We start from the raw sequence: 25453 nt of genomic DNA on the forward strand, positions 1-25453 counted from the left end.
TGCTGTGGAAAGGGCTGTTAGAGCGGGGCCAATCTGAGGGATGAATATTGAAGTATATCATTATGATGATGTGAAGAGTAAGTCACAGAATAGGGTTAACTTAGGGCTTTTATTTAACTGATATGAAATTGGCAAGCAAAGACAATTATGCACTCCACAGAAAACACAAAAGTGAGTAATGTAAATAGCATTTGGAATTCTGCGCACCTTTCCACCATCCTCGGTCCCAAAAGAAGACGCAGGCATCACCAATCTCCCAGGTCTCCCAGCACTGACAGCTGCTCTGGGGTCGGAATGTGGCTTCCAGCATTAAGAAAAATAGGTATCCTCGGGCTGGGTGTGTTGGCTCACACCTGTAATCCCATCTCTTTGGGAGGCTGAGGCGGGCAGATTGCCTGAGGTCAGGAGTTCAAGACCAGTATGGCCAACATGATGAAACCCCGTCTCTACTAAAAATACAAAAATTAGCCAGGCATGGTGGTGGGCACCAGTAATCCCAGCTACTCAGGAGGCTGAGGCAGGAGAATTGTTTGAACCCAGGACATGGAGGTTGCAGTGAGCAGAGATTGCACCACTGTACTCCAGCCTGGGTGACAGAGTGAGACTCCGTCAAAGGAAGAGAGGAGGGGAGGGCAGGGGAGGGGAGGGGAGAGGAGGGGAGGGGAGGGAAGAAAAATAGGTATCCTCACACCAAATGGCCCCTGAATGCAAGACAGCTCCTTACCCTGGTGCTCAAGCAGCCTGTTCCAGCTGTGCTGAGACAGAATGTCAGTCTCCCATGGAGAACCTTCCAAGGGCCTACTCCTCCCCCTTCTCCTCTACCCCTTCCCTTCCCTTTCCGGAGTCTTTCAGTCCTGAAGCTATTAAATGGGACAGAGAAGGTAGATGCCTGTAACATGGGGAAGGGAGGGCAGGTGGCTCACAGAGAGCATCGAAGCCCAGACAGAACAAGGAGGGTGTCCAGAGTATGTGCACAAGTACTTGATGTGGCATGTTGGAGCCCAAGCTGGTGAAGAAAGCGACCCACAGGGGACTGGCCAGCATGTGGCTCCTTTTCCTTCTCCTTCTGCCCATTCCTGTCTCTCCTTCAGGGCACTGCTCTTCCTGGAGTAAGGAACAAATATGGAGAAGCAGAAGGCAATGAGCCGGCTTTGACAGCAGCCAAGGCTTGGCCCATTCGGCCCAACATGCTCTGCGACCACCCCGCCAGGCTTGAGCCCAGCCAAGCAGCCTCCACACACACGGACTGGACCATCAGCCACCTCTCTGCCCCCATCTCCTCATCTGTAAAGTGGGCATGTCAAGCCCTTGGCGCAGCATCCGGCCCACAGTCAGTGTTCAATGGATGGGAGACGCCTTCCCGCAGCTCCTTTCTTCAGGCCTCACAGGGTAGCTTTGAACAGGCAAAGCCAAAGGAGCTAGGGATGTCCCCTCTGTTGCTGTCTCCACGATGGGAAAGGGGCAGCTTGGCTCTATCTATCAGAATGTGAAACACACCAACCCCTCAGCCCAGCTGTGACATCTCTTGGAATCTGCTCTGCACTGTTGCCCGAACGAAGGCACATTCACACGGTGTTCACTGAGGCACCAACAGTGATAGGAAAATGCCAGAAGTCAGCAACGTGATCACCAACACAGGCCCAGCGTGAACCGGCCCACACGTGATGAAGAAAGTCAACGCAGAATTGTATTTGTGGGATGATGCCATTTGTGTGAAAACGTAAAATAACTATACAGAAAACAGTGTGCATTCCATCCATAAATAGGTATTCCAAAAATACACACAGCCACATGGATATCTGAGTGTGTATGTAGAAAATGAACACTTTTATGCAGGGGAAGAAGTCCGGGAGATAAATACCAAGCAGAAGGCATGTCTGCAGAGTGGCGTGAGGAGGGACAGGAATGTTTACACGTCAAGAGTGTGGTACTGTTTGAATTGCTGGTGAAGAATTCAGGCCAGTTTTCTCATCAAAAACCTAACGTCAGGATGCTTAGGAGATACAGACTGAAGCACTTCAGGGTAAGGCGCAATGACTCAGCAATAATAAATACATAATACACATGAATATTTTATCCAGGTTATAGAGGGAGGGAGAGAAATGGGAAAACATTTTTTGTTTTTGCTTTTTTTTGTGACGGAGTCTCGCTCTGTCACCCAAGCGGGAATGCAGTGGTGCGATCTTGGCTCACTGCAACCTCCACCTCATGGGTTCAAGGGATTCTTCTGCCTCAGCCTCCTGAGTAGTTGGGATTAAAAGTGACTGCCACCACGCCTGGCTAATTTTTGTTATTTTTGGTACAGACAGGGCTTCACCATGTTGGCCAGGCTGGTCTCGAACTCCTGACCTCAGGTGATCTGCCTGCCTTCACCTTCCAAAGTACTGGGATTACAGGCATGAGCCATCACGGTTTGAATTTTTTTTTTTTAAGTTTAAAATATTAAATAAAAAAGATCAAATGAAACACAGTCAGGTTCCTGGGAAGCCCACTGCAGATGCAGGTAGAAGATCCTGGAAGGCCCCGCAGCTTCTGGGCAGGGCCTGTGGCAAACCAGAAAGGGCTAGGGTTTAAATCCAGGTTCTAAATGACTTTATTTTTTCCATGACTTTTTTCCCCTAATATTCAATGTCTTGCAATACTGACGGATCCTAGGGTTTGAATCCACAAAGAATCACAAATGCAGTTGATAGTCTGACCAAGGGACTGAAGAAAGCTCACGGTTGAGCCTGGTGACCCCGATTGGCTTTTATGGTGCAGCCATGCCACAGCTTGGGGACATAGCTCAAGACAGAGTCCCTCCTCTCACGATCCAGCCACAGAGGCTTGCCTGAGTCCTTGGGAAGATTCCAGATCAGGTTTCCCCACAGATGCCATCCTCACCTCCGATGATCTGCTCCAATGGCATCTGTGACTCTGCCAAAGCCCTGTTCTCTGGAAAGAGCAAACAAAGCAATTTCAGCAAACAGTGAAGGATGGGCCCTGCTCTTACAGGAAGCCCACGTTCACCCATAAACGCATCATCCTGCCCAGGCACATCTTCGTTCGTTTTCTCTACACTCTTCACCCAGGGACCTGGGGATAGTTCCACCAAGGTAGGAACAGAGCAGGAAGGAAATTGCTTTTAAGCATTGACAGCTCCCAGCATTGAGCCAGTGTTGCTTAATTAATGGGAATGCTGCTGGGATTCCTCAGGCTCCTCTCCCTCAAGCAAATGGACAACTCCGCTTTAGAAACACCACTGCCTTGGAGGTTAATCCTCAGTTCTGCTTGGCACTGTTTGTCCTTCATCAAAAAAGTAACCCAGAATAATTTCTCCCCACTTCAGAGTGTACCCCTCAACTCCTTTTTGAATGAACAAGAAAGTGATTCTGAATTAACCTCTGCCTAACTTCTGTTTCAAGCCACACATGGCTTCACTCACTTCAGAAGGGCTTCCAGTTCCCGCTTGACTCTGCCCACCACAGGTGGCCCCCAGAAGGTGAGGGCCGTGTACAGCTGCACCAGGGAGGCCCCTGCCTGGATCTTCTCCAGCGCGTCCTGCCCGCTGCTCACACCACCAACCCCAATTATGGGAACTCGGCCTATAGAAAAACACATGGCAACACCATAAAGAAGGATGTGGCTTCAGCCCCCCAGCCCCCCACAATCACAGCAGATTAGGGAATTATGATTCCCATCACAACCCAAGAGCCCAAACCACATGCAGATCTGAAGACAGACGCCGGAAGCCTTGCCTTGGGTGAGTGCGTACATCTCCCGAATGGTCTGAGTTGATAAATCCCGGAGGGGCTTCCCACTCAGCCCTCCTGTTTCAGAGCGTAGGGCACCCTGGAGGCCAGCAGGGCGACTCACAGTGGTGTTTGTGACAATCAGCCCATCGATGCCCAACTGCAGTGCGAAATAGAGAAAAAGCCGTGAGTCATGGCACTGCAGAACTCAGAGGTGCTTCTCTAGAGGTCAAAAGCAGCAGCCGGGCTGCACTTACAGCCCCCAAAGCAAGAGCTACACCAGACCCCACTACTCAACTTTTCCTCAACAAGTTGTAAAACGAGCCATAACGTGACCACGCTGACCACCCGTAACATTCCGCTAGGACAGGGTCCAGTCCTTACAACAACCCAATTATAGTGTCTTGTCTGAGGCCCCCAGGTAGTAAGTGGTGGAACCAGGATTTGAACCCATGACGGCCGGGCTCAATCAGTTTCCACTACTCTCCTATGCCACAGAGACCTGCTGTTCAGACAGGCTGGAGAGAGGAGTGACATAAGGAATTTTCAGTCCCATTTGAGACTGGCCAAGGACCCAACCAAGCTCAAGCCTTAACCTTGCTGGATGGAGATGAGGAGACACAGGAAGAGGCATGAGAAAAAGACTCCTTCGAGCATTTATTCCAATGTTCGCTTTTGACTACAGGGTGAGTTACACCGTGACAGGCACCAACCCAGCCTTCAATATCAAGGAGAGGAAATCACAAAAGCTGCTGTTCTGGGCTAGCCCAGCTGGCCAAATGGCCTCTGCAGACCACTGGGGGGTGCACCCTGGGCCCAGACCCCCACTCGAACCTCTTTGACCACACTGGCAATGTCCTCCTTGTCCTGGGCGGTGAGGTCAGGAGCGATCTTCACCAGCACTGCCGGCCTGTGCACTCCCTGCAAGGCATCCCTCTCCTGCAGCACCTAGGGTGACACAGCCAGAGCTGGGGACCCTGCAGACCACAGCCCACAGCGCAGCTGTGACCTAGAGCGCAGGTCAGGGTTTCCACAAAAGCGATCAGACTAAAGCAGGAACAATTTCTCCTTTTCAGGAAACCTAGCCCTCAGACATGTGAGGTGCACCATCAAGATGGATTCGATTCCATTTAGGCCAAGGGATCCCCATGGGCATCAGCTAATAGCTTAAAAGTTTTTCAGACGTTTTTTGAGACAAGGTCTCACTCTGTCACCCATGCTGGAGTGTAGTAGCATGATCACGGCTCACTGTAGCCTGCACCTCCCTGGGCTCACGCGATCCTTCCATTTCAGCCTCCAGAGCACCTGGGACTACAGGTGTGCGCCACCATGCCCAGCTAATTTCTGTATTTTTTGTAAGATGGGGTTTTGCCAGGTTGCCCAGACTGGTCTCAAACTCCTGGGCTGTAAGTAATCCACCCACCTCGGCCTCCCATGGGGCTGGGATTACAGGCATGAGCCACCATGCCCAGCCTCTTCTAGACTTTTATTCCTAAAAGATAACCAGGAAATATTACCACAAGTAGTAGGTGATGAAGTCCTTCAGTTCACTCAGAGCTCTGGGTGCAAGGGTCAGAGAGACAAATGAGAGAGAGACAGTCTCTGCTCTCACAGACCCTGTGGTTTACAGCAGCAGGGACACATAATTTGTCACCATCGTGTATAATCGTCATGACAGGGGATCAGAGGGGGCTCCAGGAAGGCATAGCCAGGGGTCTTACTGGTCCAGATGCTAAGGATAGCTTCTGAGGGCGATGCTGAAACCGCCCTAGAGAATGAAGGTAGCAGGTAGGACAGGCTGGTGGGACGGGGCCTGGAGAAGAGGTGCAGTTGCCCACCTTGGTCAGCAGGCGGCGCAGCTGGGCCTTTCCCTGAAGGCTCCGCAGCCCGGCAGTGTTGGGGCTGGACACATTCACCACCAGGTAGTCGGCCAGTGGACCCAGCACGCGCACCCCTTCTGCATAGTCTGCCGCGGCGTCCGCTGAGGTCTTGTTCTTCCCCAGGTTGACACCCAGAGGCAGTCCATCTGCAAACATCGCTGGTCAGGCCTGCGCCCCGCACACCATTTCCTGTGCCACCTTCTGAGGCTGTCTTTGACCAAACCACCCATGGACAGCTGCGTGGAAATTGCCCCCAAACCTGACCTGCCCCACACCAGCTGACAGGTGCTCCACTGGCCTGGGCCTGCCTACCGACCAAAAACCACTCGCTGCCTGTCTAGCAAAGTCTGGGCAGCTATCACAATGTTTTGCTACATTTTGCCCTTTTTATTTTTAAAATTTTCATGGAAAAATGGACAAATAAGTGCAAATACTTATGGTACAAAAGATGGGCCTCATAAATTGAATAAAACTGAGAACAGACAGAACTCAGTAGGACGTCAGACCGGCGACGCTCACCTCGAGGGATGCTTGTTGGTCTTGGCTCAGCTGACTGGATGTGCAGTTGTGAAGAAAAAACAAAATGAAAGGAGTATGTATACAATACTGAAAACCAGGCCAGGCATGGTGGCTCACGCCTGTAATCACAGCACTTTGGGTGGCCAAGGTAGGATTGCTTCAGCCCAGAAATTCAAGACCAGTCTGGGCAACATGGCGAAACCCCGTCTACAATTTAAAAATCAGCCGGGTGCAGTGATGCACTCCTGTAGTCCCAGCTACTTGGGATGCTGAAGTACGACTGAGGCCACAGTGAACTGTGATCACGCCACTGCACTCCAGCCTGAGCAGCAGAGCAAGACGCTGTCTCAAAAATATATATATACTGGAATTTTTTTTTTTTTTTTGAGATGGAGTCTCCTCACTCTATTGCCCAGGTTGGAATGCTATGGCACGATCCTGGGTCACTGCAACCTCCACCTCCCTAGTTCAAGCAATTCTCCTGCCTCAGCCTCCCAAGTAGCTGGGATTACAGGTACACGCCACCACACCCAGCTAATTTTTTTATTTTTAGTAGAGACAGGGCTTCACCATGTTGGCCAGGATGGTCTCCATCTGACATCATGATCCACCTGCTTCGCCTCCCAAAGTGCTGGGATTACAGGCGTGAGCCATGGCGCCCGGCCTAATTTTTGTATTTTTAGTAGAGATGGAGTTTCACCATGTTGGCCAGGCTGGTCTGAAACCCCTGACCTCAAGTGATCTGCCTGCCTCAGCCTCCCAGAGTGTTGGGATTACAGGTGTGAGCCACCGCACCCGGCCAAATATTTTCAATTATCATGTCTAAAATGTGGAGGTATAATTGTTTCTAACTTCTTTTACTTCTCTGAGGAAAGAGACTCTCCCTCATGTGACAACTGAGGGAACCCCGTATCTTCCGTGCTCCCGGGACAGCCTGATCACTCCCCTAGCCTGGGCATCATTATTAACACCTGCCCCTTTTTACTCTCAGGAGGCTCTCAGTTTGCATGTAAGCTCACTGAAAAGTCCACAGGACTCACTATCAATGGACTTGCATTTTGGACTTCCAGAAAAACACATTTTCAGAAACACACTATGTGTAAAAGAAAAGGGTTGTCTGCACTTGATTTCTCCTAAGATACTCTCATATCTGCATAGGGAGTGGTACATCAATGGTACAGGCTGTTTTTTTCCATCTGAAGGTTGGGGAAAGACCTAGAACAAATAGCTCACAAAATGTGTTCCCAGGCCAGAGAGGAACGAACATTTGCTGTACTGCTAACCACCTTCTCACGCCCCAGCACCCCCTCTCATCTCAGCTAGAAAGTAAATGAGATTAGTGTAGCTACCTTCCAGGGTGGGGACTGGAGGAGGGGATCAGAACCCTATTAGAAGCCGGGCACAATGGCTCATGCCTGTAATCCCAGCACTTTGGGAGGCTGAGGCAGGCGATCACTTGAGGTCAGGAGTTCAAGACCAGACTGGCCAACAAGGTGAAAACCTGTCTCTACTAAAAATATGAAAATTAGTTGGATGTGGTGGCAGGCCCCTATAATCCCAGCTACTCCAGAGGCTGAGAAAGGAGAATTGCTTGAACCTGGGAGGCAGAGGTTGCAGTGAGCTGAAATCATGCCACTGCACTCCAGCCTGTGCAACAGAGCCAGACTCTGTCTCGGGAAAAAAAAAAAAAGAATTCAGTTAGAGAAAATGGTTATCATAAGGTCTCCAAGCTTCCCATCAAGCCAAGACCATTTGTAAGCTTGAATTCTTTTCCACGAAAGTAAACTGGCTTGAAGGAGACTCCATGTAGCCAATGGATTAGAAGTCACCTGCCCAAACTGACAAGATTTGGGAGTTAGACAGAAATTGCTGGATTACTCTGTTCCCAAAGGGCACGAAAGCGTTTATCAACGCACGTTCCTTAGCATGGTGCTAACAAGAAGCTGTCATCAAGGCCCCTAAGCTGCTGGCAGACACATCCGTGCAGAGCACTGCTGCAGCTCTGCTTCACTCCGCTGACCAGGAGGGCCACTGGGAGGGAGGGCTGGGTGGGGAAGAACAGGGGATAAAGCCAGGACACAGCACTGCAGACACCGAGAAAAAAAAGCAAGCACGAAGGCAGGCGAGCATCACAAACCATGCAGGTCCTGTGATGACCTCCAAAGTTCCCCACGTGGGCGGCTCTGCAGAATAGCGGGATTCCACCCAAGCCAGGGGTTTCCAAAAGATCACTTCCTGTTCCCCAAATCCGACACTGCTCAGTGCCCTTTCCACCTCACTTCCTGAAATGAATCCGGTGCGGTTTCTTCATCCTGCTACCAGGACTATCTGGGACTAAGACACCCTGGAAGGAGTTTCAGAGGGACCCAGAGAAGAAAATAGTCACTACTGAGCCGCAGCCCCACACAGTCCCAGAGCGTACCAGGGGCATTAAGGTCGGAGCAACACAGGACTACGACCACTAAGTACATCCGGAGAGAGAGGAGGCAGAGGCCACAGAGAACACCCGTGTGGCTGAAGGCACCTTCCAGAATGTATGTTGTTTTTGTTTGTTTTTTTTTCTTAGAGAAATGGGATCTCACTATGTGGCCCAGGCCGGTCTTAAACTCCTGAGCTCAAGCAATCCTCCCACCTTGGCCACCCAAAGTATTGAGATTACAGGTGTGAGCCACCACACCGAGCCAAAGATGAGCATTGTTTTCAAAACGAGTCATGAAGAATATTTTCCCAAATGCTAATATTAGTTATCCTTGAGTAGGGAGGAGTATCTGTTTCTTGAACTTTCTGTCTTTACATTTCTATTTACTAAGTCTTCTATAATTAATGAACAATATTTACACAGTAGACAAAAAAAAAAGGAGGACAGAGGGGACCAGAGGAAGATGACGCTCAAGTCCTGCTCACGCGGTCACTGCCCGTGAGATCGCAGCCCAGCCGCTTTGCTTCGTTCGCTTTCAGGCCTCCCTAGTTAGGGTAACAGGTTACATAACGAGGCAGAAGCAAAGTGAGTATTCGCTAAATTGTGAAATCCAGTTAAACTCTTGGAGGCTGTGCAGGACCAGGAAAATCCCTCTAGAAGGCATTTTGGTGGTTCCCTAGTGGTTTTTGCTATTGAGCTCAGGTAACCACTGAGTTCCTTAGTGGTTTTTGCTATTGCTCAATCACGTTTATTTCACTAGAAATGTTCCCAGCGTTTCTCCCACGTTTCCTCCTAATCAATAAGAAAGGCCCGCTGACGCAACCCCACTTTACCTTCTGTGAGCTTGGCCTGCTTCTGCTGTCTGGCCCGTAACCTGTGTTCCACCACTGAAAGCCCGTGACTGTTAAATCCATACCTGCAGAGAACAAGCAGATGGGAGGGGCAAAGTGAGAGGGCAGAGGATTTAGAGAGACCGCTCCATGGCCACTTCCTGTATACTTAAGACTTTTAAACACAAGAGAAAAAAATCACAGTCAGTTCTACACTTCCAGGGTCTAAACACCCCTGGGGCTCCTAGAGAACTTGCCAGGACACCATCCAATACCCAAGAAAAGATTAAAATTTGCAAATGCTCAGTCAACTGGCATTGGAAACAGCCCAGGCTCAGCAGCAGCTGCCCCAGACCTGCTGGATCGCCACTCCTTACCCAACCACTGAGAATCGCACGCGCACTTGCCACCTGCTGCTGGGCTCCCCAACAGCCTCCTGAGGCCCCTGCAGCCACCTCCATCTCCCTACGCTTTCTGCCTGTGAAAATCACATCTCTTCCTAGCTCAGAGCAAACGCTCCCTCTCCTCCTGCACAGAGCTTCCAGCTACCAAGGACCCCTCATCCCCCTGGCCTTCCTACCTCTCCTGGCTCAGGATAGATGCACACATGTATGCTCAAGGTCTCCTACCAGGTTACAATCTTCTTGAGGGTGAGCAACATCTCATACCTCTCACATTCCTCTGTCACTGTCACTAGACACTCCTCAAAGGCAGGGGCCTCATGTCTCTTTCATCCCTTTGTCCCCAGCCTCACCGTGCGTGTTGACCTAGTAGCCAATCCCCTTCCTCTTCCTTCTAGTCAGTAAAACCCACCTTCCCTGATACAAGGTAAAAATGCTAATGACTCCTTTCCCAGTCTTGCTGGCAAGTGAAGCACAAATGTGTGCCCAGATGTGGACACGGAGACACTAGTGAGGCCTACTGGGAGCCTCTGAGAGCAGCCCTCCACTCTTCCCTTCTGCTCTTGGGCGTCCGTGTAAGAACATAATACTTGGCTGGGTGTGGTGGCTCACGCCTGTAATCCCAGCACTTTGGGAGGCCAAGGCAGGCAGATCATGAGGTCAGGAGACTGAGACCATCCTGACCATGGTGAAACCCCATCTCTACTAAAATACAAAAAAAAATTAGCCAGGCGTGGTGGCGTGCACCTATAGTCCCAGCTACTCAGGAGGCTGAGGCAGGGGAATTGCTCGAATCCGGGAGACAGATGAGTGAGCTGAGATCCTGCCAATGCACTCCAGCCCGGCGAAAGAACAAGACTCCATCTCAAAAAAAGAAAAAAAAAAAAAAAAAAAGTTTACTTGCAGCTGAGGTCACTCTCCAACAAGCTAAAAGGGAAGGCCCAGAGAAGTTGGACCAGAGTCTCAGCGTTGCCCTGGTACTCAACCAACCCCGGACCTGCCCATCACACCTGTTATGAGAAGAAAATAATATCAAATGCCTGTTGTTTAAGCCACTTTGTTAAAGCCAAAAGCATCTATAATAACAGATACAGTGGCACACATATTTGATGACTTCATAAATTCACCCATTCATTCAGAAACTGTTTACTGCACACCCACCATGCGCTGCGCAGCCAGGAGGCTGCATACACAGTGCTCAGAGCACGATCTCACACCCCTGCTCACCTACAGGATTCACCAAGTACCATCCTCCCAGCACCTGCAGTTATCTGTAGCAGCCGAATGATATGCAAATACATTTTGCCTGGCCAATTCTGAAGATATTGATCTCCACCTGCAATGCAGCAGAAAGATCAATAACTTGATCTCTAATGCTGGGGAATTTCCCTGAAACAAGCATAATAAAGCAGGAAGCACGGCCAAGTAAACATCCTACAGGTCTGTCTCCCAGGAGGCTACCAGTGGCCCCAAAGATGCCCTTTGAAATCTCCCCAAGGAAGCTCTTCAAAATCCTCTTCCAAAAAGTAGGCACTTCTTCACTTTTTGGGTTTGCTGTAGTAAAAATTGCCCAGGGATGACAAAGGGAGGGGCTTTCTACAGTCTAGAAGGATCTCTCCTACTAACAGCAGCTGTGCCTGCTGAATATCACTTTCTCCTGTTTGCTCAAGGCTGGGGCTGTGCTGTCCAATACAAGCCTGCTGGCCACATGCGGCTACTGGCTGCTGGGAATGCGGCTGGTCCAAAGGGAGAGGTGCTGAGAGGAAAGTACACACTGGCTCTTGAAGACTTGGGACAAGCAAAAGAGGTAAAAATAGCCCATTAATAACTTTTATGTTGTTTTAAATATATGTTTTTTAAATACTTGTAACAGATTAAATATAACTAAATTATAATTTTAAGTATTAATTTCACTTATTTCTGTTTACTGTTTTAATGTGGTCACTAGAATACTTTAAATCACATATGGGCTTATATTACATTTCTCTTGCACAGTGGAGTAAGGGCATTGGAGAAACAACATGGGCAGAGCAGAGACTCTAAAGTCCAGCAAGCCCAGGCCATGCCCAGGCTCTCCTGCTTACAGTCTCCGTGACTGAAGCTGTTATTTGGCTCCATGAGCCTCCACATACACAACGGTTAAATGGACATAACAAAGCCTGCTTTTCAAGATAGACGCCCGGGGCACATAGTAGATGCTCAGCAGCGTTCCTGAACGTTCCAAATGACAGAAGAATGTCCACATTGTATGACAGAAAACAATAGACGCAGATCTTACATCTCTGAAAGCCTGGCTGGAAAGAGGGCATCCTCCGTGAACTCTGGGCCCCTCACCTACCTGTTAATGACAGCTTGGTCCTCAGGGAGGCGGAAGACTCTGGGTCTGGGGTTTCCTTCCTGAGGTTTTGGAGTCACACTTCCTATCTCAACAAAACCAAAGCCCATCTTATAAAGTCCATCCACGGCTTCTCCATGCTTGTCAAATCCTGCAGCAATTCCTACTGGATTTCGGAATTTATGGCCCAGAACTCTCACTTCCTGAGAAGAGGAAGACAAAGTGAGAGGCACACAAGGCTACCCCAGCGTGTCTCAAAGCATGCTTCCTGGCACGGCTACATCAGAATGACCCAGGAAGCTTGTGAAACCTCAGATCTCAGGGCCCACCCCCGAGGTCAAAATCCTTAGCGGGGGAATGGAGCACTGGGGGAACCTATTTTTAACAATGCCGGCTTTCCAGGGGACTGTGACGCCTGCTACAGTTTGAAAACCATGAGAATTTATTATTAGCAAGCCTAGGGGAAGAAACGGTGTTTTTGTTGAATGAACAAAAGACGAGCACTGTCTTTTCCAATTGTGGTTAAGGTTCATACCTTGTTGTCAACTAGCCTTGGTGGGAGAGAGTAGCTCGCTGGTGTCAGGCCCTAGGTAGTGCTTCCCTGAAACCACAGCATGTCAAGCAGCAAAACCCTTTAATCAGCTTAATAAACATCAGCTCCAGCTGTGTCCCTCTTCATCCAGGCTGGTAATAAGCCCCAGCCACGTGCCCCACCCTCCCATGGGGAACCAGAGGAAGGAAGGTGAGGTGTTCAGCTGGGCAGAGCTGACTGACTGGCTTCATGACCTTTCAGGAGACTAGCCAGGGCCTCCCAGGGTGAGCACCAAAGGATCCTGGAAGCAGGGGGTTAAAAGAGACACTCCAAGAAGGAAGAATAACAACAAATGAAGGTAAGAACGTTCGTGGCACCTCGGGACTGGGAGGAGACTGGGGGCTGTGCTAGACCAGGCCCCGCTCTCAGATGTGGCGGTGAAACTGGCCTGGCATCGGGCCAGGGCATCTGACTATTCCAAGTGTACCCCCAGGGGATTCTAACACATCTGACAGAGGCAAAGCATGGAGAGCTAAACCAGGAAAGTTGGTGTGAAATCATCAAGAGTCCTGGCTACCAGTTAAAAAGCCTGAGTCACATTCTAAATGAGCTGCTGTAAGAGTGGGCCCACACCGCGGTGTTTAGGGCAATAGCTCAGGCATCTGTGTTTACACAGACACAGCTTTTGCCCTCAAGCACACTGCACTTCCTTCTAAATTCACCCCATCTCTGTATCCCACTCATCATTCACTCACATTTTCACTGGTTCCAGGGATCTCAAACTAGCAGTCTGGGGTGAGGACGGCTTAAGGGAGTGCTCTTTCTGAGCCTACAGTGCCTGTTAGCGTGTGAGCAAGGTGAGGCAAGGCAAATGACACATCTGCTCAACACCGTACAATCAGAAAGTGAAAAGGAGTTTACGGTAGGAAGGGGAAATGCGGTGAAGGCCCCTTTAGTTTGTAACAGTGACCCTCCCCACCAGAGTTCTGAGTGCTCCTTGTTTGCATTTTCACACACAAATCTTTCTGATGTCCTTCCGTTTGGTAAGCAGCCTCTCAAAAGGAGAGGAGGCTTCCACGAGGATGCAGCTTCCACAAGGACAGGGATTCTTCAATTCAGTGTGCTGCACTTAGCCCGGAACACAGCCCGCATCAGCGCGTGGAGAGCGCCCGTATGCTGGACATGCAGCTGAGTGGGGCTGAGGCTGGGACTAGACCCTCCTGCCTCGCACCTGCGCTTATTGATTCTGGCAGCTTCCCCATACAGCCAAGGGGAAGACTGAACTACCTGAACCTCAGCAAGGCAGGACAGTGGCCAAGGGGCAGGAAGCCAGCGTCAGACTCCATGGGTTTGAATCCTGGTTCTGCTACCCGCTAGCTGTGTGACTTGGGTTACTTTTTGTTACTACTCTGCTCCTCGGTTTCCTGATCCCTGTCGGGGGATGGTTACAAGACCCAGCTCATGGAGCCGTTGGGAGGATCACACAGGAACACCACCTAACACCATCCCATATACGCAACATGACATAAAATAATAATGCTCAGACTGAATTCCAAATCCCCACTGCCCACTTGGGGTTCTGGTTTTCAAAAAGATCAGTCCCAGCTGAGTTTAGGAGACTTCAGCCCTCACCTTTGCATTTAATGCACGGGGTGTCCCGGAACACCTACCAGCATGTCAGAGTCTTGAAATGTGGCCCGAGGAAGGAGCCCCAGGGAGGTAAAGCGAACGGCCAGTCTGTGGGCTGACTCTGGGTCCAGCAGGCCCTGCAGAGCCGGCATCAGGTGTTCAGCATAGAAACGCTCATCCCCCGTGGCCATCAGGTAGGAGGCGAAGAGAAACCCTCCACCCCCCAGGATGACCACAGCATCCTGGGCCCGCTTCTGCAAAAAAAGAGCCTATTAGGGGGGCCCCCGGGCCGGGCTGCAACACCCTCCCTGAACCCTTCACACCCAGGCACACAGAGGGCATAATGGCAGGCCACATGAAACAGACGCCTTTAGCCTTCCGCTGACACTAGCCTCTACAGTCGGAGGCTCTATCTACACTTCTGCGTACATACCCTCTTCCGGCCCTAAAGGCCTTCCTGGGACTCCAGGCCAGAGATTTCAGGAGGGACAGTACCGTCCCCTAGGGGAATTGTGGTGGATACCATTACTGGTTACAGTGACAGGGCAATGCTAATATACGTGGTGGGCAGGAATCCGTGAAGTCAGACATCCTTCTGGGATTGAGACTATCTGACATGAACTGCGCCACTTCCTGTGTGACTTCTGAACGTCCTACTGACATTTGTGTGGGGGAAAAAGTTATCTGTTCGTATTATCTGAACCAAACTACATTTTACCACATCAACACAAACTGTCTTCCTTGACCTCCTGGTTTCAAGCAATCCTCCCACCTCAGCCTCCCCAAGTAACTGGGACCACAGGTACATGCCACCAAGCCCAGCCAATTTTTTGAAGTCTTGCTATGTTGCCCAGGCTGGTCTTGAACTCTAGGACTCAAGCAGTACTCCTGCCTTGGCCTCCCAAAGTGCTGGGATTACAGGTATGAGCCACCATGCCCAGCCTCCACAAGGTTTTCACATACAGTACAAGTATCTTGTAAATTGAGGGGCAACTGTCCAGTTTTGCACAGAACATTCCCAAGAATTGTTCACCATTTCAGAAAATCTCATTGGGAATGGTATAGTGCTTTGCTGGGGTGTTTGATGATGTCACACACCTGTGCACTCACATTTCTAAATAGAGGCTTAAACAGAACTATCTCACTAGGGGAATCATATAGAATATTTACATACTGAAATACATGTGATTTTATTATTAATATAAACTTTTAAAATTTCTCCTTTATATTCCAGTTGGGGTATTAATTATGCTGGCTTTTTAAAACTGTACATAGCTGGACTTGGTGGCTCATGCTTATAATCCCAGCACTTTGGGAGGCTGAAGTGGGAGGATTGCTTGAACTCAGGAGTTTGAGACCAGCCTGGGCAACATGAGACCCCGTCTCTACAAAATATAAAAAATTAGCCAGGCATGGTGGTGCACCTGTGATCTCAGCTACTTGGGAGGCTAAAGTGGGTAGATCCCTTGAGCCCAGGAGGTCCAGGATGCAGTGAGTCAGGACTCACTTTCAGGTGTCTCCACACTATGCTCCTTCTGTCAAAAGTGGCTCGCAATGCTTTTCTTTAATTATCACTGCCAGACGCTGAATGATAATTCGTGAGTCCAGTCATTCATCAAATACTGATGAGCAAAAATGGCAAAACAGATCTTGCTCCTGCCCTAGTGGAGAATGTGATCTTATGAAGAGACAGACAGAAATCAATCATCATGCAAATATGTAGTCATGGTAACTGTGATGGATAAAAAGTATAAGGTAAGGAAAGAATTCAACCCAACCTTAGAGGTAAGGAAAGCCTTCCTTAAGGAAATAACTTAAAGCTGATGCTCAAGGGATAAACAAGTTGATGGGAGTCTCTCTGAACTTACTCTGGTTCAATTATTTTAAAAAATAGTTAACTAGAAGGCAGTAGGGAGAGGAAAAAGTATAAAGGCTCTCACAGTAGCAGAAGAGAATGAGAAAGGGAGAAAGTTTGGAACAGTGAGTGAGGGAAAGTAAGGCTTAAGATGAGGCAGGAGAAATGAGCAGGAGTCTTGGCCAAAATAAAGATTTGGGTTTTGTTCCCTAAGCCAGGAAATGACATGATCAGCTTTGTTTTTAAGGATCTTTCCAAAGTGCTATAAGAGATGTAGACCAAGTATTCATTGGCTGGGTGCAGCAGCCCACGCCTGTAATCCCACCACTTTGAGAAGCTGAGGCGGGAAGATCCCTTGAGGCCAACAGTTCTAGACCAGCCTGGGCAACACAGTGAACCCCCATCTCTCTCCCTATATTTATTTATTTTTAATTTTCTATTTTTGAGACGGCGTCCTGCTCTGTCGCCAGGCTGGAGTGCAGTGGCACGATATCGGCTCACTGCAACCTCTGCCTCCCAGGTTCAAATGATTCTCCTGCCTCAGCCTCCCTCCCGAGTAGCTGGGACTACAGGCGCCTGCCGCCACGCCCAGCTAATTTTTTTTTTTTTTTTTTTTGTATTTTTAGTGGAGACGGGGTTTCATCAAGTTGGTCAGGATGGTCTCGATCTCTTGATCTCATGGTCCGCCTGCCTCGGCCGCCCAAAGTGCTAGGTGAGCCACTGTGCCCGGCCTCATATATTTATTTTTAAAAGAGACTCGGGCCGGGCGACCAACATGGTGAAACCCCGTCTCTACTAAAAATACAAAAATTAACAGGGCATGGCAGGACGCGCCTGTAATCCCAGCTCCTCGGGAGGCTGAGGCAGGAGAATCGCTTGAACCCGGGAGGCGGAGGTTGCAGTGAGCCGGGATCACGCCATCGCACTCCAGCCTGAGCGACAGAGCGAGTCCGTCTCACAAATAAATAAGTAAAAGAGAGACTCAAGGCATTCATTGCCTCCCTTGGAGACTCTACGACCCCCCATACCAAGCAACAAACATTTGAATACCTACTACACACGGGGATACAACTAAGAACGCTTTACATAGAGCCTCCCCCACAACAAAACTTTACCTAAAAGGGTTGGGAGCATGTCCTACTCTAGATTGATTCCGAATTGGATCCTGCACACAACGCTAGGAGGTCATGTGTTCACTAAGCAGCCCTGTGCCAGGTTCAAAAACATGGCCCAGGCTCAGACACTCAGATCAGCACCCTCCCAGACCTGCAGGCGCTGTCTGCACACGCCTGACCGAGTCCACGTGCAAATGCACACGTACGAGCATTTGCAAGCGCCCCCGGAAACACGCACACGTCCCGGGGGAGGCCACACTCCCGGAGCCGCCTTCGATCGAAGCCTCACCCGGCCTGGCTCCCCGTTCTCCCCTCGCCCGCCCTGGTCCCGTCCGGACACACCCTCGCGGCCCCAAGCATCACCCGCGGGACTCACTTTCAGATGTCTCCACGCCATGCTGTTTCCGTCATTAAGCCCGCCCCTGTCTCCCTTCCATTGGAGGATATGGCGGCGGCCCCTCCTATTTCCAGCCCTTAGCTGCCAATCCACACCAATCCCCGGGCAGTAGGGTTGAGCGGGCGCCTCCGCCGCGGGGAAGGCCCGGCAGCACCTCGAGGTTCTGGTTGGGTGCGCTTGCGCAGTAGCGGCGGTCAAGCCTCTCACACCCGCCCTCCTGGTTTTCCTGCGGGGTTGCCGGCGGTTGACCGAGGAGCTGCTGCGCGCGGTTTGTCGCTAGTCCCGTAGTCCCGCAGTCTCGAATCCGAGAGTCCGCGAGGAGTCGGGGCTCTGTCAGAAAGACAGGTGTTGAGGTCGTGCCACACACCGCTGTCTTTCTGCCGGGGTCGCGTTGCGACTTTCGTGGGCCCCCTGCTGGTTTTAGTGTGGACATCAGAACACTGTGTTTCACAGAGTATATGTGCAGTTTTTATTACTTTAAAAAATAAATTGGCCGGGCATGGTGCCTCACGCCTGTAATCCAAGCACTCTGGAGGCCAAGGCGGGCGGATCACCTGAGGTCGGGAGTTCAAGACCAGCCTGACCAATATGGTGAAACCCAGTCTTTATTTAAAAATAAATAAATAAAATAATAAATTTTACTGCTGTGTTGATATAAAATGAATATGTTAATATATAAACGTTTTTCTACTTAAAAGTTGATTTTTCTTCAGGTTTTTAAAGAAATTAAAACATTTTCTTGAGGCCGGGCGCGGTGGCTCACGCCTGTAATCCCAGCACTTTGGGAGGTCCAGGCTAGCAGATCACTTGGGGTCAAGAGTTCAAGACCAGCCTGGCTAAGATTAAGCAACACCCCCCCACCATCTCTACTTAAAAAAAAAAAAAGATAAAATAACCGGGCATAGTAGCGGGCACCACTTGGGAGGCTGAGGCAGGAGAATCGCTTGAACCCCGTAGGCAAAGGTTATAGTGAGCCAAGACTGAGACTGCACTCCAGCCTGGGCAACAGAGCTAGACTCCATCTCAAAAAAAAAAAGGACTTTACCCTTTATGAAAAGGACTGAAATGAAATTACCTGACTTGACTTTCAGAGATTTCATCAACATCAGGTTTTATTTTAAAATGCTTGAAACATATGTGTGGATGTGTGGTGTATTTATTTGTGTATGTATATGAAGATGTTTAGAAGTTGAGGCTCTGTGAACTCTGAAAACAAAAAAGCATCCTGTATCCAGATGAGTCCATTGCCACACACTCTTGTAAGGGTGGACTGCTCTGCTCAGAAACCTTCCAAATAAACTGCAAACCTTTTATCCTGGCACTTGAAACTCTCCCATTTTCTGGTTACGGTTCCCACCAGAGTCCCACCGAGTACCCCCTACATGCACACACACACAAATATTTCTTTCCGTTTATCAATACCTTCCACTTTCCCACCTCTGTGTATTTATTCACATCGACTTCTCTGCCAAGATGTCCATTTCATCTGTCTAATTATTGCCATCTTTGTATGTTTGTTTCAAAGGCCGAAAGTAGTTTCTTCCTTTTCTGAACCTTAACAGCAGCACTTAAGCTGTCCCTGTAGGCTGGCACTTTTCGTTGTCTCTGTTAGTTATAATTATTATGCCTTTTCTTCCCTTATTGGACTTTTTGAAAGTGATGATTGTGCTATATTTATCTTTCATCTGATTACTGCAGTGTTTTTGGGTTTTTTGTTTTTTGGGGGGTTTTTTGAGACAGAATCTCACTCTGTTGCCCAGGCTGGAGTGCAGTGGCACAATCTCAGCTCACTGCAACCTCCACCAACTGGTTCAAGTGATCCTCCTGCCTCACCTTCCCAAGTAGCTGGGATTACAGGCACGCGCCACCATGACTGGCTAATTTTTGTATTTTTAGTAGAGACAGGGTTTCACCATGTTGGCCAGGCTAGTGTTGAGCTCCTCAACTCAAGTGATCCGCCCACCTCAGCTTACCAAAGTGCTAGGAATAGAGGCCTGAGCCACCACACCCAGCTGATTACTGCAGTGTTTTTCAAACAGGATGTATTCTTGGAGTCTGTGTTTTAGAGAATCTCATAATTTTGGTGGCCACTTCTGTACTGATTTTTAGAGTAATTTAAGCATCATTTGGATTATCTGAATAACCATCTTAACCCTGAAACCTGTCAACTGGTCCAGTGCCCACATTTGTTTGCGTTTATCATCACTTTTTGGCACCAAGACAGAACCAGCTGTAACACATGTGATGGGTACGCAACAGGTGGAGACCAAATGACCTGCTGTGTTTGAACAAAGGTTTTTTTCTTTTCGTGAGTCAAATAAAGAAATGTGGTAACAGAATTGAATCTTCCCCATATCATAAAATAGTATGCATGCCAGATTCAAAGGAACCTGTGCAGTCATAGGCCAGAGAACCCTGTTTATCTGCTATTTAGCTTGGCAAAATTTGGATCTCATTCGTTTTCAGTTTTGTTTGTATTTAATTTGTATTCATTTTTCCATTTAATATTGTTTGGTTTTTATGACTGAGTAAGAGTTTTAAGATAAAGTTCATGGACCTGGGATGGTGGCTCACACCTGGACTTTGGGAGACTAAGGTGAGAGGATCATTGGAGTCTAGGAGTTCAAGACTGCACTGAGCTATGATTGTGCTACTGCCCTCCAGCCTGGGCAGCATAGCGAGACTGCATGTCACAAAACATAGAGTTTATGCTTAGTTCTGTTTGCATGTACTTAAAAGACAGAATACAGTAATTTAAATCAGTCCTGGGGGTAGCAGAGATGTAGGATGAACAAGTCGAGAGATTTAATGTATGATCTGAGGACTACAGGTAACAAAACTGGATAATAGACAGGATTCTTGCTAGATGAATTTTAGCTGCTTTTGCCACAAAACCAAAAAAAAGGTGGGTAACTAATGTTAAATGATGGATATGTTTGTTTTACTATAATAGCCTTCTTAATATCTATATGCATCCCATAACATCATGCTATGTACCTTAAATATTCACAATAAAATTCCTTTTTAAAAAAATTAGGCCAGGTGCAGTGGCTCACACCTGTGATCCCAAAACTTTGGGAGGCCAAGGTGGGTGGATCACCTAACGTTAAGAGTTTGAGACCAGTCTGGCAAACATGGCAAAATTCCGTCTCTACTAAAAATACAAAATTAGCCAGGTGTCGTGGCACATGCCTGTAATTCCAGCTACTTGGGAGGCTGAGGCAGGAGTATCACTTGAACCCAGAAGGTGGAGCTTGCAATGAGACAAGGTCACGCCATTGTACTCCAGCCTGGGCAGCAAGAGCAAAACTACATCTCAAAGAAAAAAAAAATCAGTCCTAGGGGTCTGCAAGAATGACTTTATTTAAAAAAAAAAAAAAAAACATGTAGCTGAGTCTGGTGACTCACACCTGTAATCCCAGGACTTTGAGAGGCCAAAGCAAACAGATGGCTTGAGCCCAGCAATTTGAGACCACCCCAAGAAACACAGCAAGACTCTACCTACACACACACACACACACACACACACACACACACACAAAATTAGCTGGGCGTGGTGGTGCGCTCCTGTAGTCCCAGCTGCTTGGGAGGCTGAGGTGGGAGGATTGATCAGTTGAGCCTTGGAGGTCGAGGCTGCAGTGAGCTGATACCATGTCACTGCACTCCAGGCTGGGCAACAAAATAAGACCATGTCTCAAAAAAGAAAAAGCTACACTTATTAATTATTAGCAACACTGACTTAGATGTTAGATATTCATCATCCTCTACCTCACGCAGCTTAAACTCAGCTTTGTAATCCACCTCTATTTGCTATAGGCATATATGGTAAGTAGACACAGATGGTGGGGCCCCGGATACAAAGGCTCATTACTTTATTGATCTCTGCTATTTGTTTTCAGCTTGTAGGACAGGAACTGCACCTGGGTCCTCAAAACAAAACCTTTTGTATCCTTGGTAAATCGTTCCCAATTCATAAAAGAATAATACTAAGACAAGGCCACTAATATATATATTTAAAGGACCAGGCAGCTGCTGAACCTACACACTTTTTCTTGCTACAATTCAGAGAAAATGTTCTTCAAAGGAAGAAGCTGGCTTTGGTTATACATGAGAACAAGTATCCTTCTAGGAAGTGAGCTAAACAGCCCAGAGCCACGTGGGCAAAATAATTGTTATCAGCTTAACAGCTTTCACTGCAGCTTTGAGGAAGCAGAGCACTACTGCCATGCCCAGGGAGGATTCCTAGCTCATATTAGGAGCCAGCGAGTTCCAGATCGCATCTGGGACTTTCTGGAAGAAGGAAAGAAGTGGTGGATTGGGCAAAATGTAATGCCACTGAAAAAACATCAAGACGAAAAATACCCAGGTGAGACTGCGGGGTTAGTGCTGGTGAAGGAAGCTTCCCTGTGTTTTATTCTGGGGCAGAAAAAAAGGAAAATCTTAATCTTTCTGCTTTTGTATACAGAAAAACCAGTCACTTTACTTCATTACCATCTTTCCTCTGAAATGTTTCCGTTTTGTGCTACAGCCTTTGATTCGTCTGTGTAGCAAAGGTGATGTGATCTTTCCTAGAACCCATCTAAAGTTAAGTTACCTAACCTTTCACTAAAAGAATTGTGCTGGATTCGAAAGACAGCAACCTTTGACAGTCACGTTTTTCCCTAATAAACATCTCTTCATTATTCTGAGCTCCAAATTTCCTAACACAAAAACTAAGAGGAAATTATCTATTGTCCTTCTTACAAAGTGTTTTCAAAGTTATGCACCATCATCTTGAAGTTTTAGAGACAAATCCAAGGCATTTATTATATCATTCTCGTCATCTTCATTAATGCATAGGTAAAGTAATACTAAGCCTCGTGATAAGGAATACATATGAAAAAATAAACTATAATGCACGGGAGGAAATTCTAAATTGCTATCTATTGGAAGTCAGCCAAATTTGGCTTTCATGTTTACTTTTTAAAAATGTCTGGTGGCTGGGAACAGTGGCTCATGCCTGTAATCCCAGCACTTTGGGAGGCGAAGGTGGGCGGATCACCTGATGTCAGGAGTTCGAGACCCGCCAGGCCAACATAGTAAAACCCCATCTCTACTAAAAACACAAAAATTAGCCAGGCACGGTGGTGGGCACCTGTAATTTCAGCTACTTTGGAGGCTGAGGCAAAAGAATTGCTTGAACCCAGGAGGCAGAGGTTGCAGTGAGCTGAGATCATGCCACTGCACTCCAGCCTGGGCAACAGAGTGAGACTCTGTCTCAAAAACAATAATAAAAAATAAAAGCCTGGCTTTTGAGTATGAGGCTCATCTGGGTCTGATCTCCCCTCAGCAGACATTGCTGCCCGTGGGGACACAAAGCCCCCCAGCTGCACCTACCTGTCCAGAAACTTCAGTCAGATCTCATTCAAAGGGGACGAGTGCTCACTGGGACACTATTTCATTTGCCAGACTGGTAAGTGATAAAGCTACATACTGCCAAAGACCCAAATTTTAAAAACTGACTCTAAATAAGGAGTGCATGTGAGAGTATTGGTTAAATAGTCTGTGAATGATAGACCATGGGATGATACAGGGCTTTTGATTTCCATGAAACTGATTAGCATGAGAAACTGTTATCTGGAGTGACTTCCACTGGGAGTTGGAAGAGTTGTGCCTCGATGTTCCCTCGTGTTTTGACTTGGATAGAGTGTCAGAGAAACTGTATTGCTGACATCATTTTCCACATGCGCACTCGTGATTCAGTCAGCATTCGGGCTTCAGAGGGAAGGATGGGAAAGAGGAGAAGAAGAGAATATGGCAGAGGAAGATGAGAAGACTAAGGGTGAGGGTGCTGTTATCCGAGGTTCGCGTCCACAGAAGTAGATCAGGATTAAGCTATGTATGTATGCATTCATGTGTGTGTGGTTGTTGTTGTTGTTGTTGTTGTTATTTATTTATTTATTTCCAAGCTGGAGTTTCGCTCTTGTTGCCCAGGATGGAATGCAATGGTGTGATCTTGGCTCACCGCAACCTCTGCCTCCTGGGTTCAAGTGATTCTCCTGCCTCAGCCTCCCAATTAGCTAGGATTACAGGCATCTGCCACCATGCCCAGCTAATTTTGTATTTTTAGTAGAGGTGGGGTTTCTCCATGTTAGTCAGGCTGGTCTCAAACTCCTAACTTCAAGTGATCTGCCTTCCTTGGCCTCCCAAAGTGCTGGGATTATAGGCGTGAGCCACTGCTCCTGGCTTGCTTATTTATTTATTTATTTATTTATTTATTTATTTATTTATTTATTTATTTATTTTTGTGGAGATAGGGTCTTGTTATGTTACCCAGGCTGATCTCGAACTCCTGGCTTCAAGCAATCCTCCCACCTTGGCCTCCCAAAGTGCTGGGATTACAGGAATGAGCCGCCGTGCCCGGCCTTGGTGATTTCTTAAAAAAACAACTACTATACAACCCAGAAATTGCTTGGAATTTATTGCAGAAAGAGAAAATCTATGCTCACATAAAAATATGTATATGGATGCTTATAGCAGCTTTATTCACAATAGAGCAAAATTAGAAACAATTCAGACATCTGTCAACAGGCGAATGGTTAAACCACTGTGGTCCAGCCATGATAGTCATGCGTCTCTACTTTCCCGGGTGACTTTCCCACTTCCCGCTCTCTACTCAATCTCCAACACCTGGGGACCTCCCTCCATCTCATTCTCAGGTCAGGTGATCACCTTGCTTTCTAACTCAAGGAGAAAATCAAAGCAATGTAGAGTCCTTCCACGACTCCGACTGTCAAACCTAGCCACCTACCAGCACCTGCACCTGTAGAGAGACAGTGCCTTCTCTCATGCTCTTCACACTCCTACCCAAAGTGAATCCCTGGAGTTGTTGAATTGGACTCTATGGAGTCTAATTCAGTAATAAAAAGAAACAAACTACCGATACAGCAATTTCGAGAGAATTCTGCTGAGTGAACAAAGCCAATCTCAAAATGTCACATACTCTATGGTGCCATTTATTGAGCATTCTTGACAACATGATAGGAGTGGAGAACAGATTAGTGGTTGTCAGGGTCTAAGAAGGGCATGGGGACAGGATGGAAGTAGGCGTGGCTATAAAAGGGCAATGTGAGGGATTCTTATAGCAATTGAAAAAAATTTTTGACATGACTGTATCAGTGTCAATATGCTGTTGTTGCTCTTGCAAGATGTGTTACCCTTGGAAAATGGATACAGGCATCTCTCTGCATTTTCTCTTTCATCTGCATGTGAATACATAATTATCTCAAAATAATAAGTTACATAAAAAAAAAAAAAGAAAATGTGGCCAGGTGCAGTGGCTCATGCCTGTAATCTCAGCACTTTGGGAGGCTCAGGCAGGAGGATCACAAGGTCAGGAGATCAAGACCATCCTGGCTAATACGGTGAAACCCCATCTCTACTAAAAATACAAAAAATTAGCTGGGCATGGTGGCATGCACCTGTAGTCCCAGCTAGTCAGGAGGGAGGCTGAGGCAGGAGAATCATTTGAACCTGGAAGGCAGAGGTTGCAGTTAGCCAAGATCACGCCACTGCACTCCAGCCTGGGCGACAGAGCGAGACTCGGACTCAAAAAGAAAGAAAGAAAAATGCCTTGATGTAAGTATACACATGACTTATACAGTATTCTTGCCAAAAAAAAAATAGAGTAATGCAAATTAAAAATAAACGGAGATATCCTTTCCCATCTATCAGATTGGCATAAATTCACAAACTTAACAACAGATGCTGTTGGCAAGGCTGTAAGAAAATATGTCCTCTCATAAGTTGCTAGTGAGAATGCAGGAATATA

The 25453-nt window shown here is 47.9% G+C and overlaps 3 protein-coding genes across 3 annotated transcripts in view; 2 read left to right on the forward strand and 1 right to left on the reverse strand.

Moving 5' to 3' along the window:
• TXNL4B (thioredoxin like 4B) overlaps positions 1–2158 on the forward strand; it is a 42649-nt gene extending 40491 nt beyond the window's left edge. The window contains exon 4 of the mRNA XM_021672555.2: positions 1092–2158. Coding sequence (XP_021528230.1) covers positions 1092–1113 — 22 coding nt within the window. The 3' untranslated portion in view covers positions 1114–2158. The remainder of the gene's footprint in view (positions 1–1091) is intronic.
• A 417-nt stretch (positions 2159–2575) lies between these two features.
• On the reverse strand, positions 2576–17658 carry DHODH (dihydroorotate dehydrogenase (quinone)). Its single transcript, XM_064383250.1, has 9 exons — positions 17623–17658; positions 14318–14530; positions 12119–12318; positions 9383–9465; positions 5570–5757; positions 4566–4679; positions 3738–3891; positions 3425–3584; positions 2576–2934 (listed from the first exon to the last, which is right to left on the reverse strand). The coding sequence occupies exons 1-9, from the start codon at positions 17641–17643 to the stop codon at positions 2880–2882; spliced, it is 1188 nt and encodes a 395-aa protein (XP_064239320.1). The 5' UTR covers positions 17644–17658; the 3' UTR covers positions 2576–2879.
• A 4056-nt stretch (positions 17659–21714) lies between these two features.
• The window catches only part of PKD1L3 (polycystin 1 like 3, transient receptor potential channel interacting), an 88464-nt gene continuing 84725 nt past the window's right edge, over positions 21715–25453 (forward strand). Inside the window, 2 exon segments of the mRNA XM_064383251.1 lie at positions 21715–22009; positions 22973–23095. Coding sequence (XP_064239321.1) covers positions 21715–22009; positions 22973–23095 — 418 coding nt within the window.

This window comes from Aotus nancymaae, unplaced genomic scaffold (assembly GCF_030222135.1).
Source record: "Aotus nancymaae isolate 86718 unplaced genomic scaffold, 86718_ANA_hifiasm-v0.15.2.pri h1tg000030l, whole genome shotgun sequence".
Taxonomy (NCBI): domain Eukaryota; kingdom Metazoa; phylum Chordata; class Mammalia; order Primates; family Aotidae; genus Aotus; species Aotus nancymaae.

Bases quoted from the DNA above. Each gene is read 5' to 3' on its own strand.
- DHODH (XM_064383250.1), bottom strand. From the start codon at position 17,643: ATGGCGTGGAGACATCTGAAA. The intron at 12,319-14,317 runs GTAGGTGTTCCG...TCCTCTTCTCAG, and splicing joins TTCAAGACTCTGACATGCTG to GAAGTGAGAGTTCTGGGCCA. The intron at 3,892-4,565 runs GTTCGAGTGGGG...TTCGCACTGCAG, and splicing joins TTGCCAGTGTGGTCAAAGAG to TTGGGCATCGATGGGCTGAT.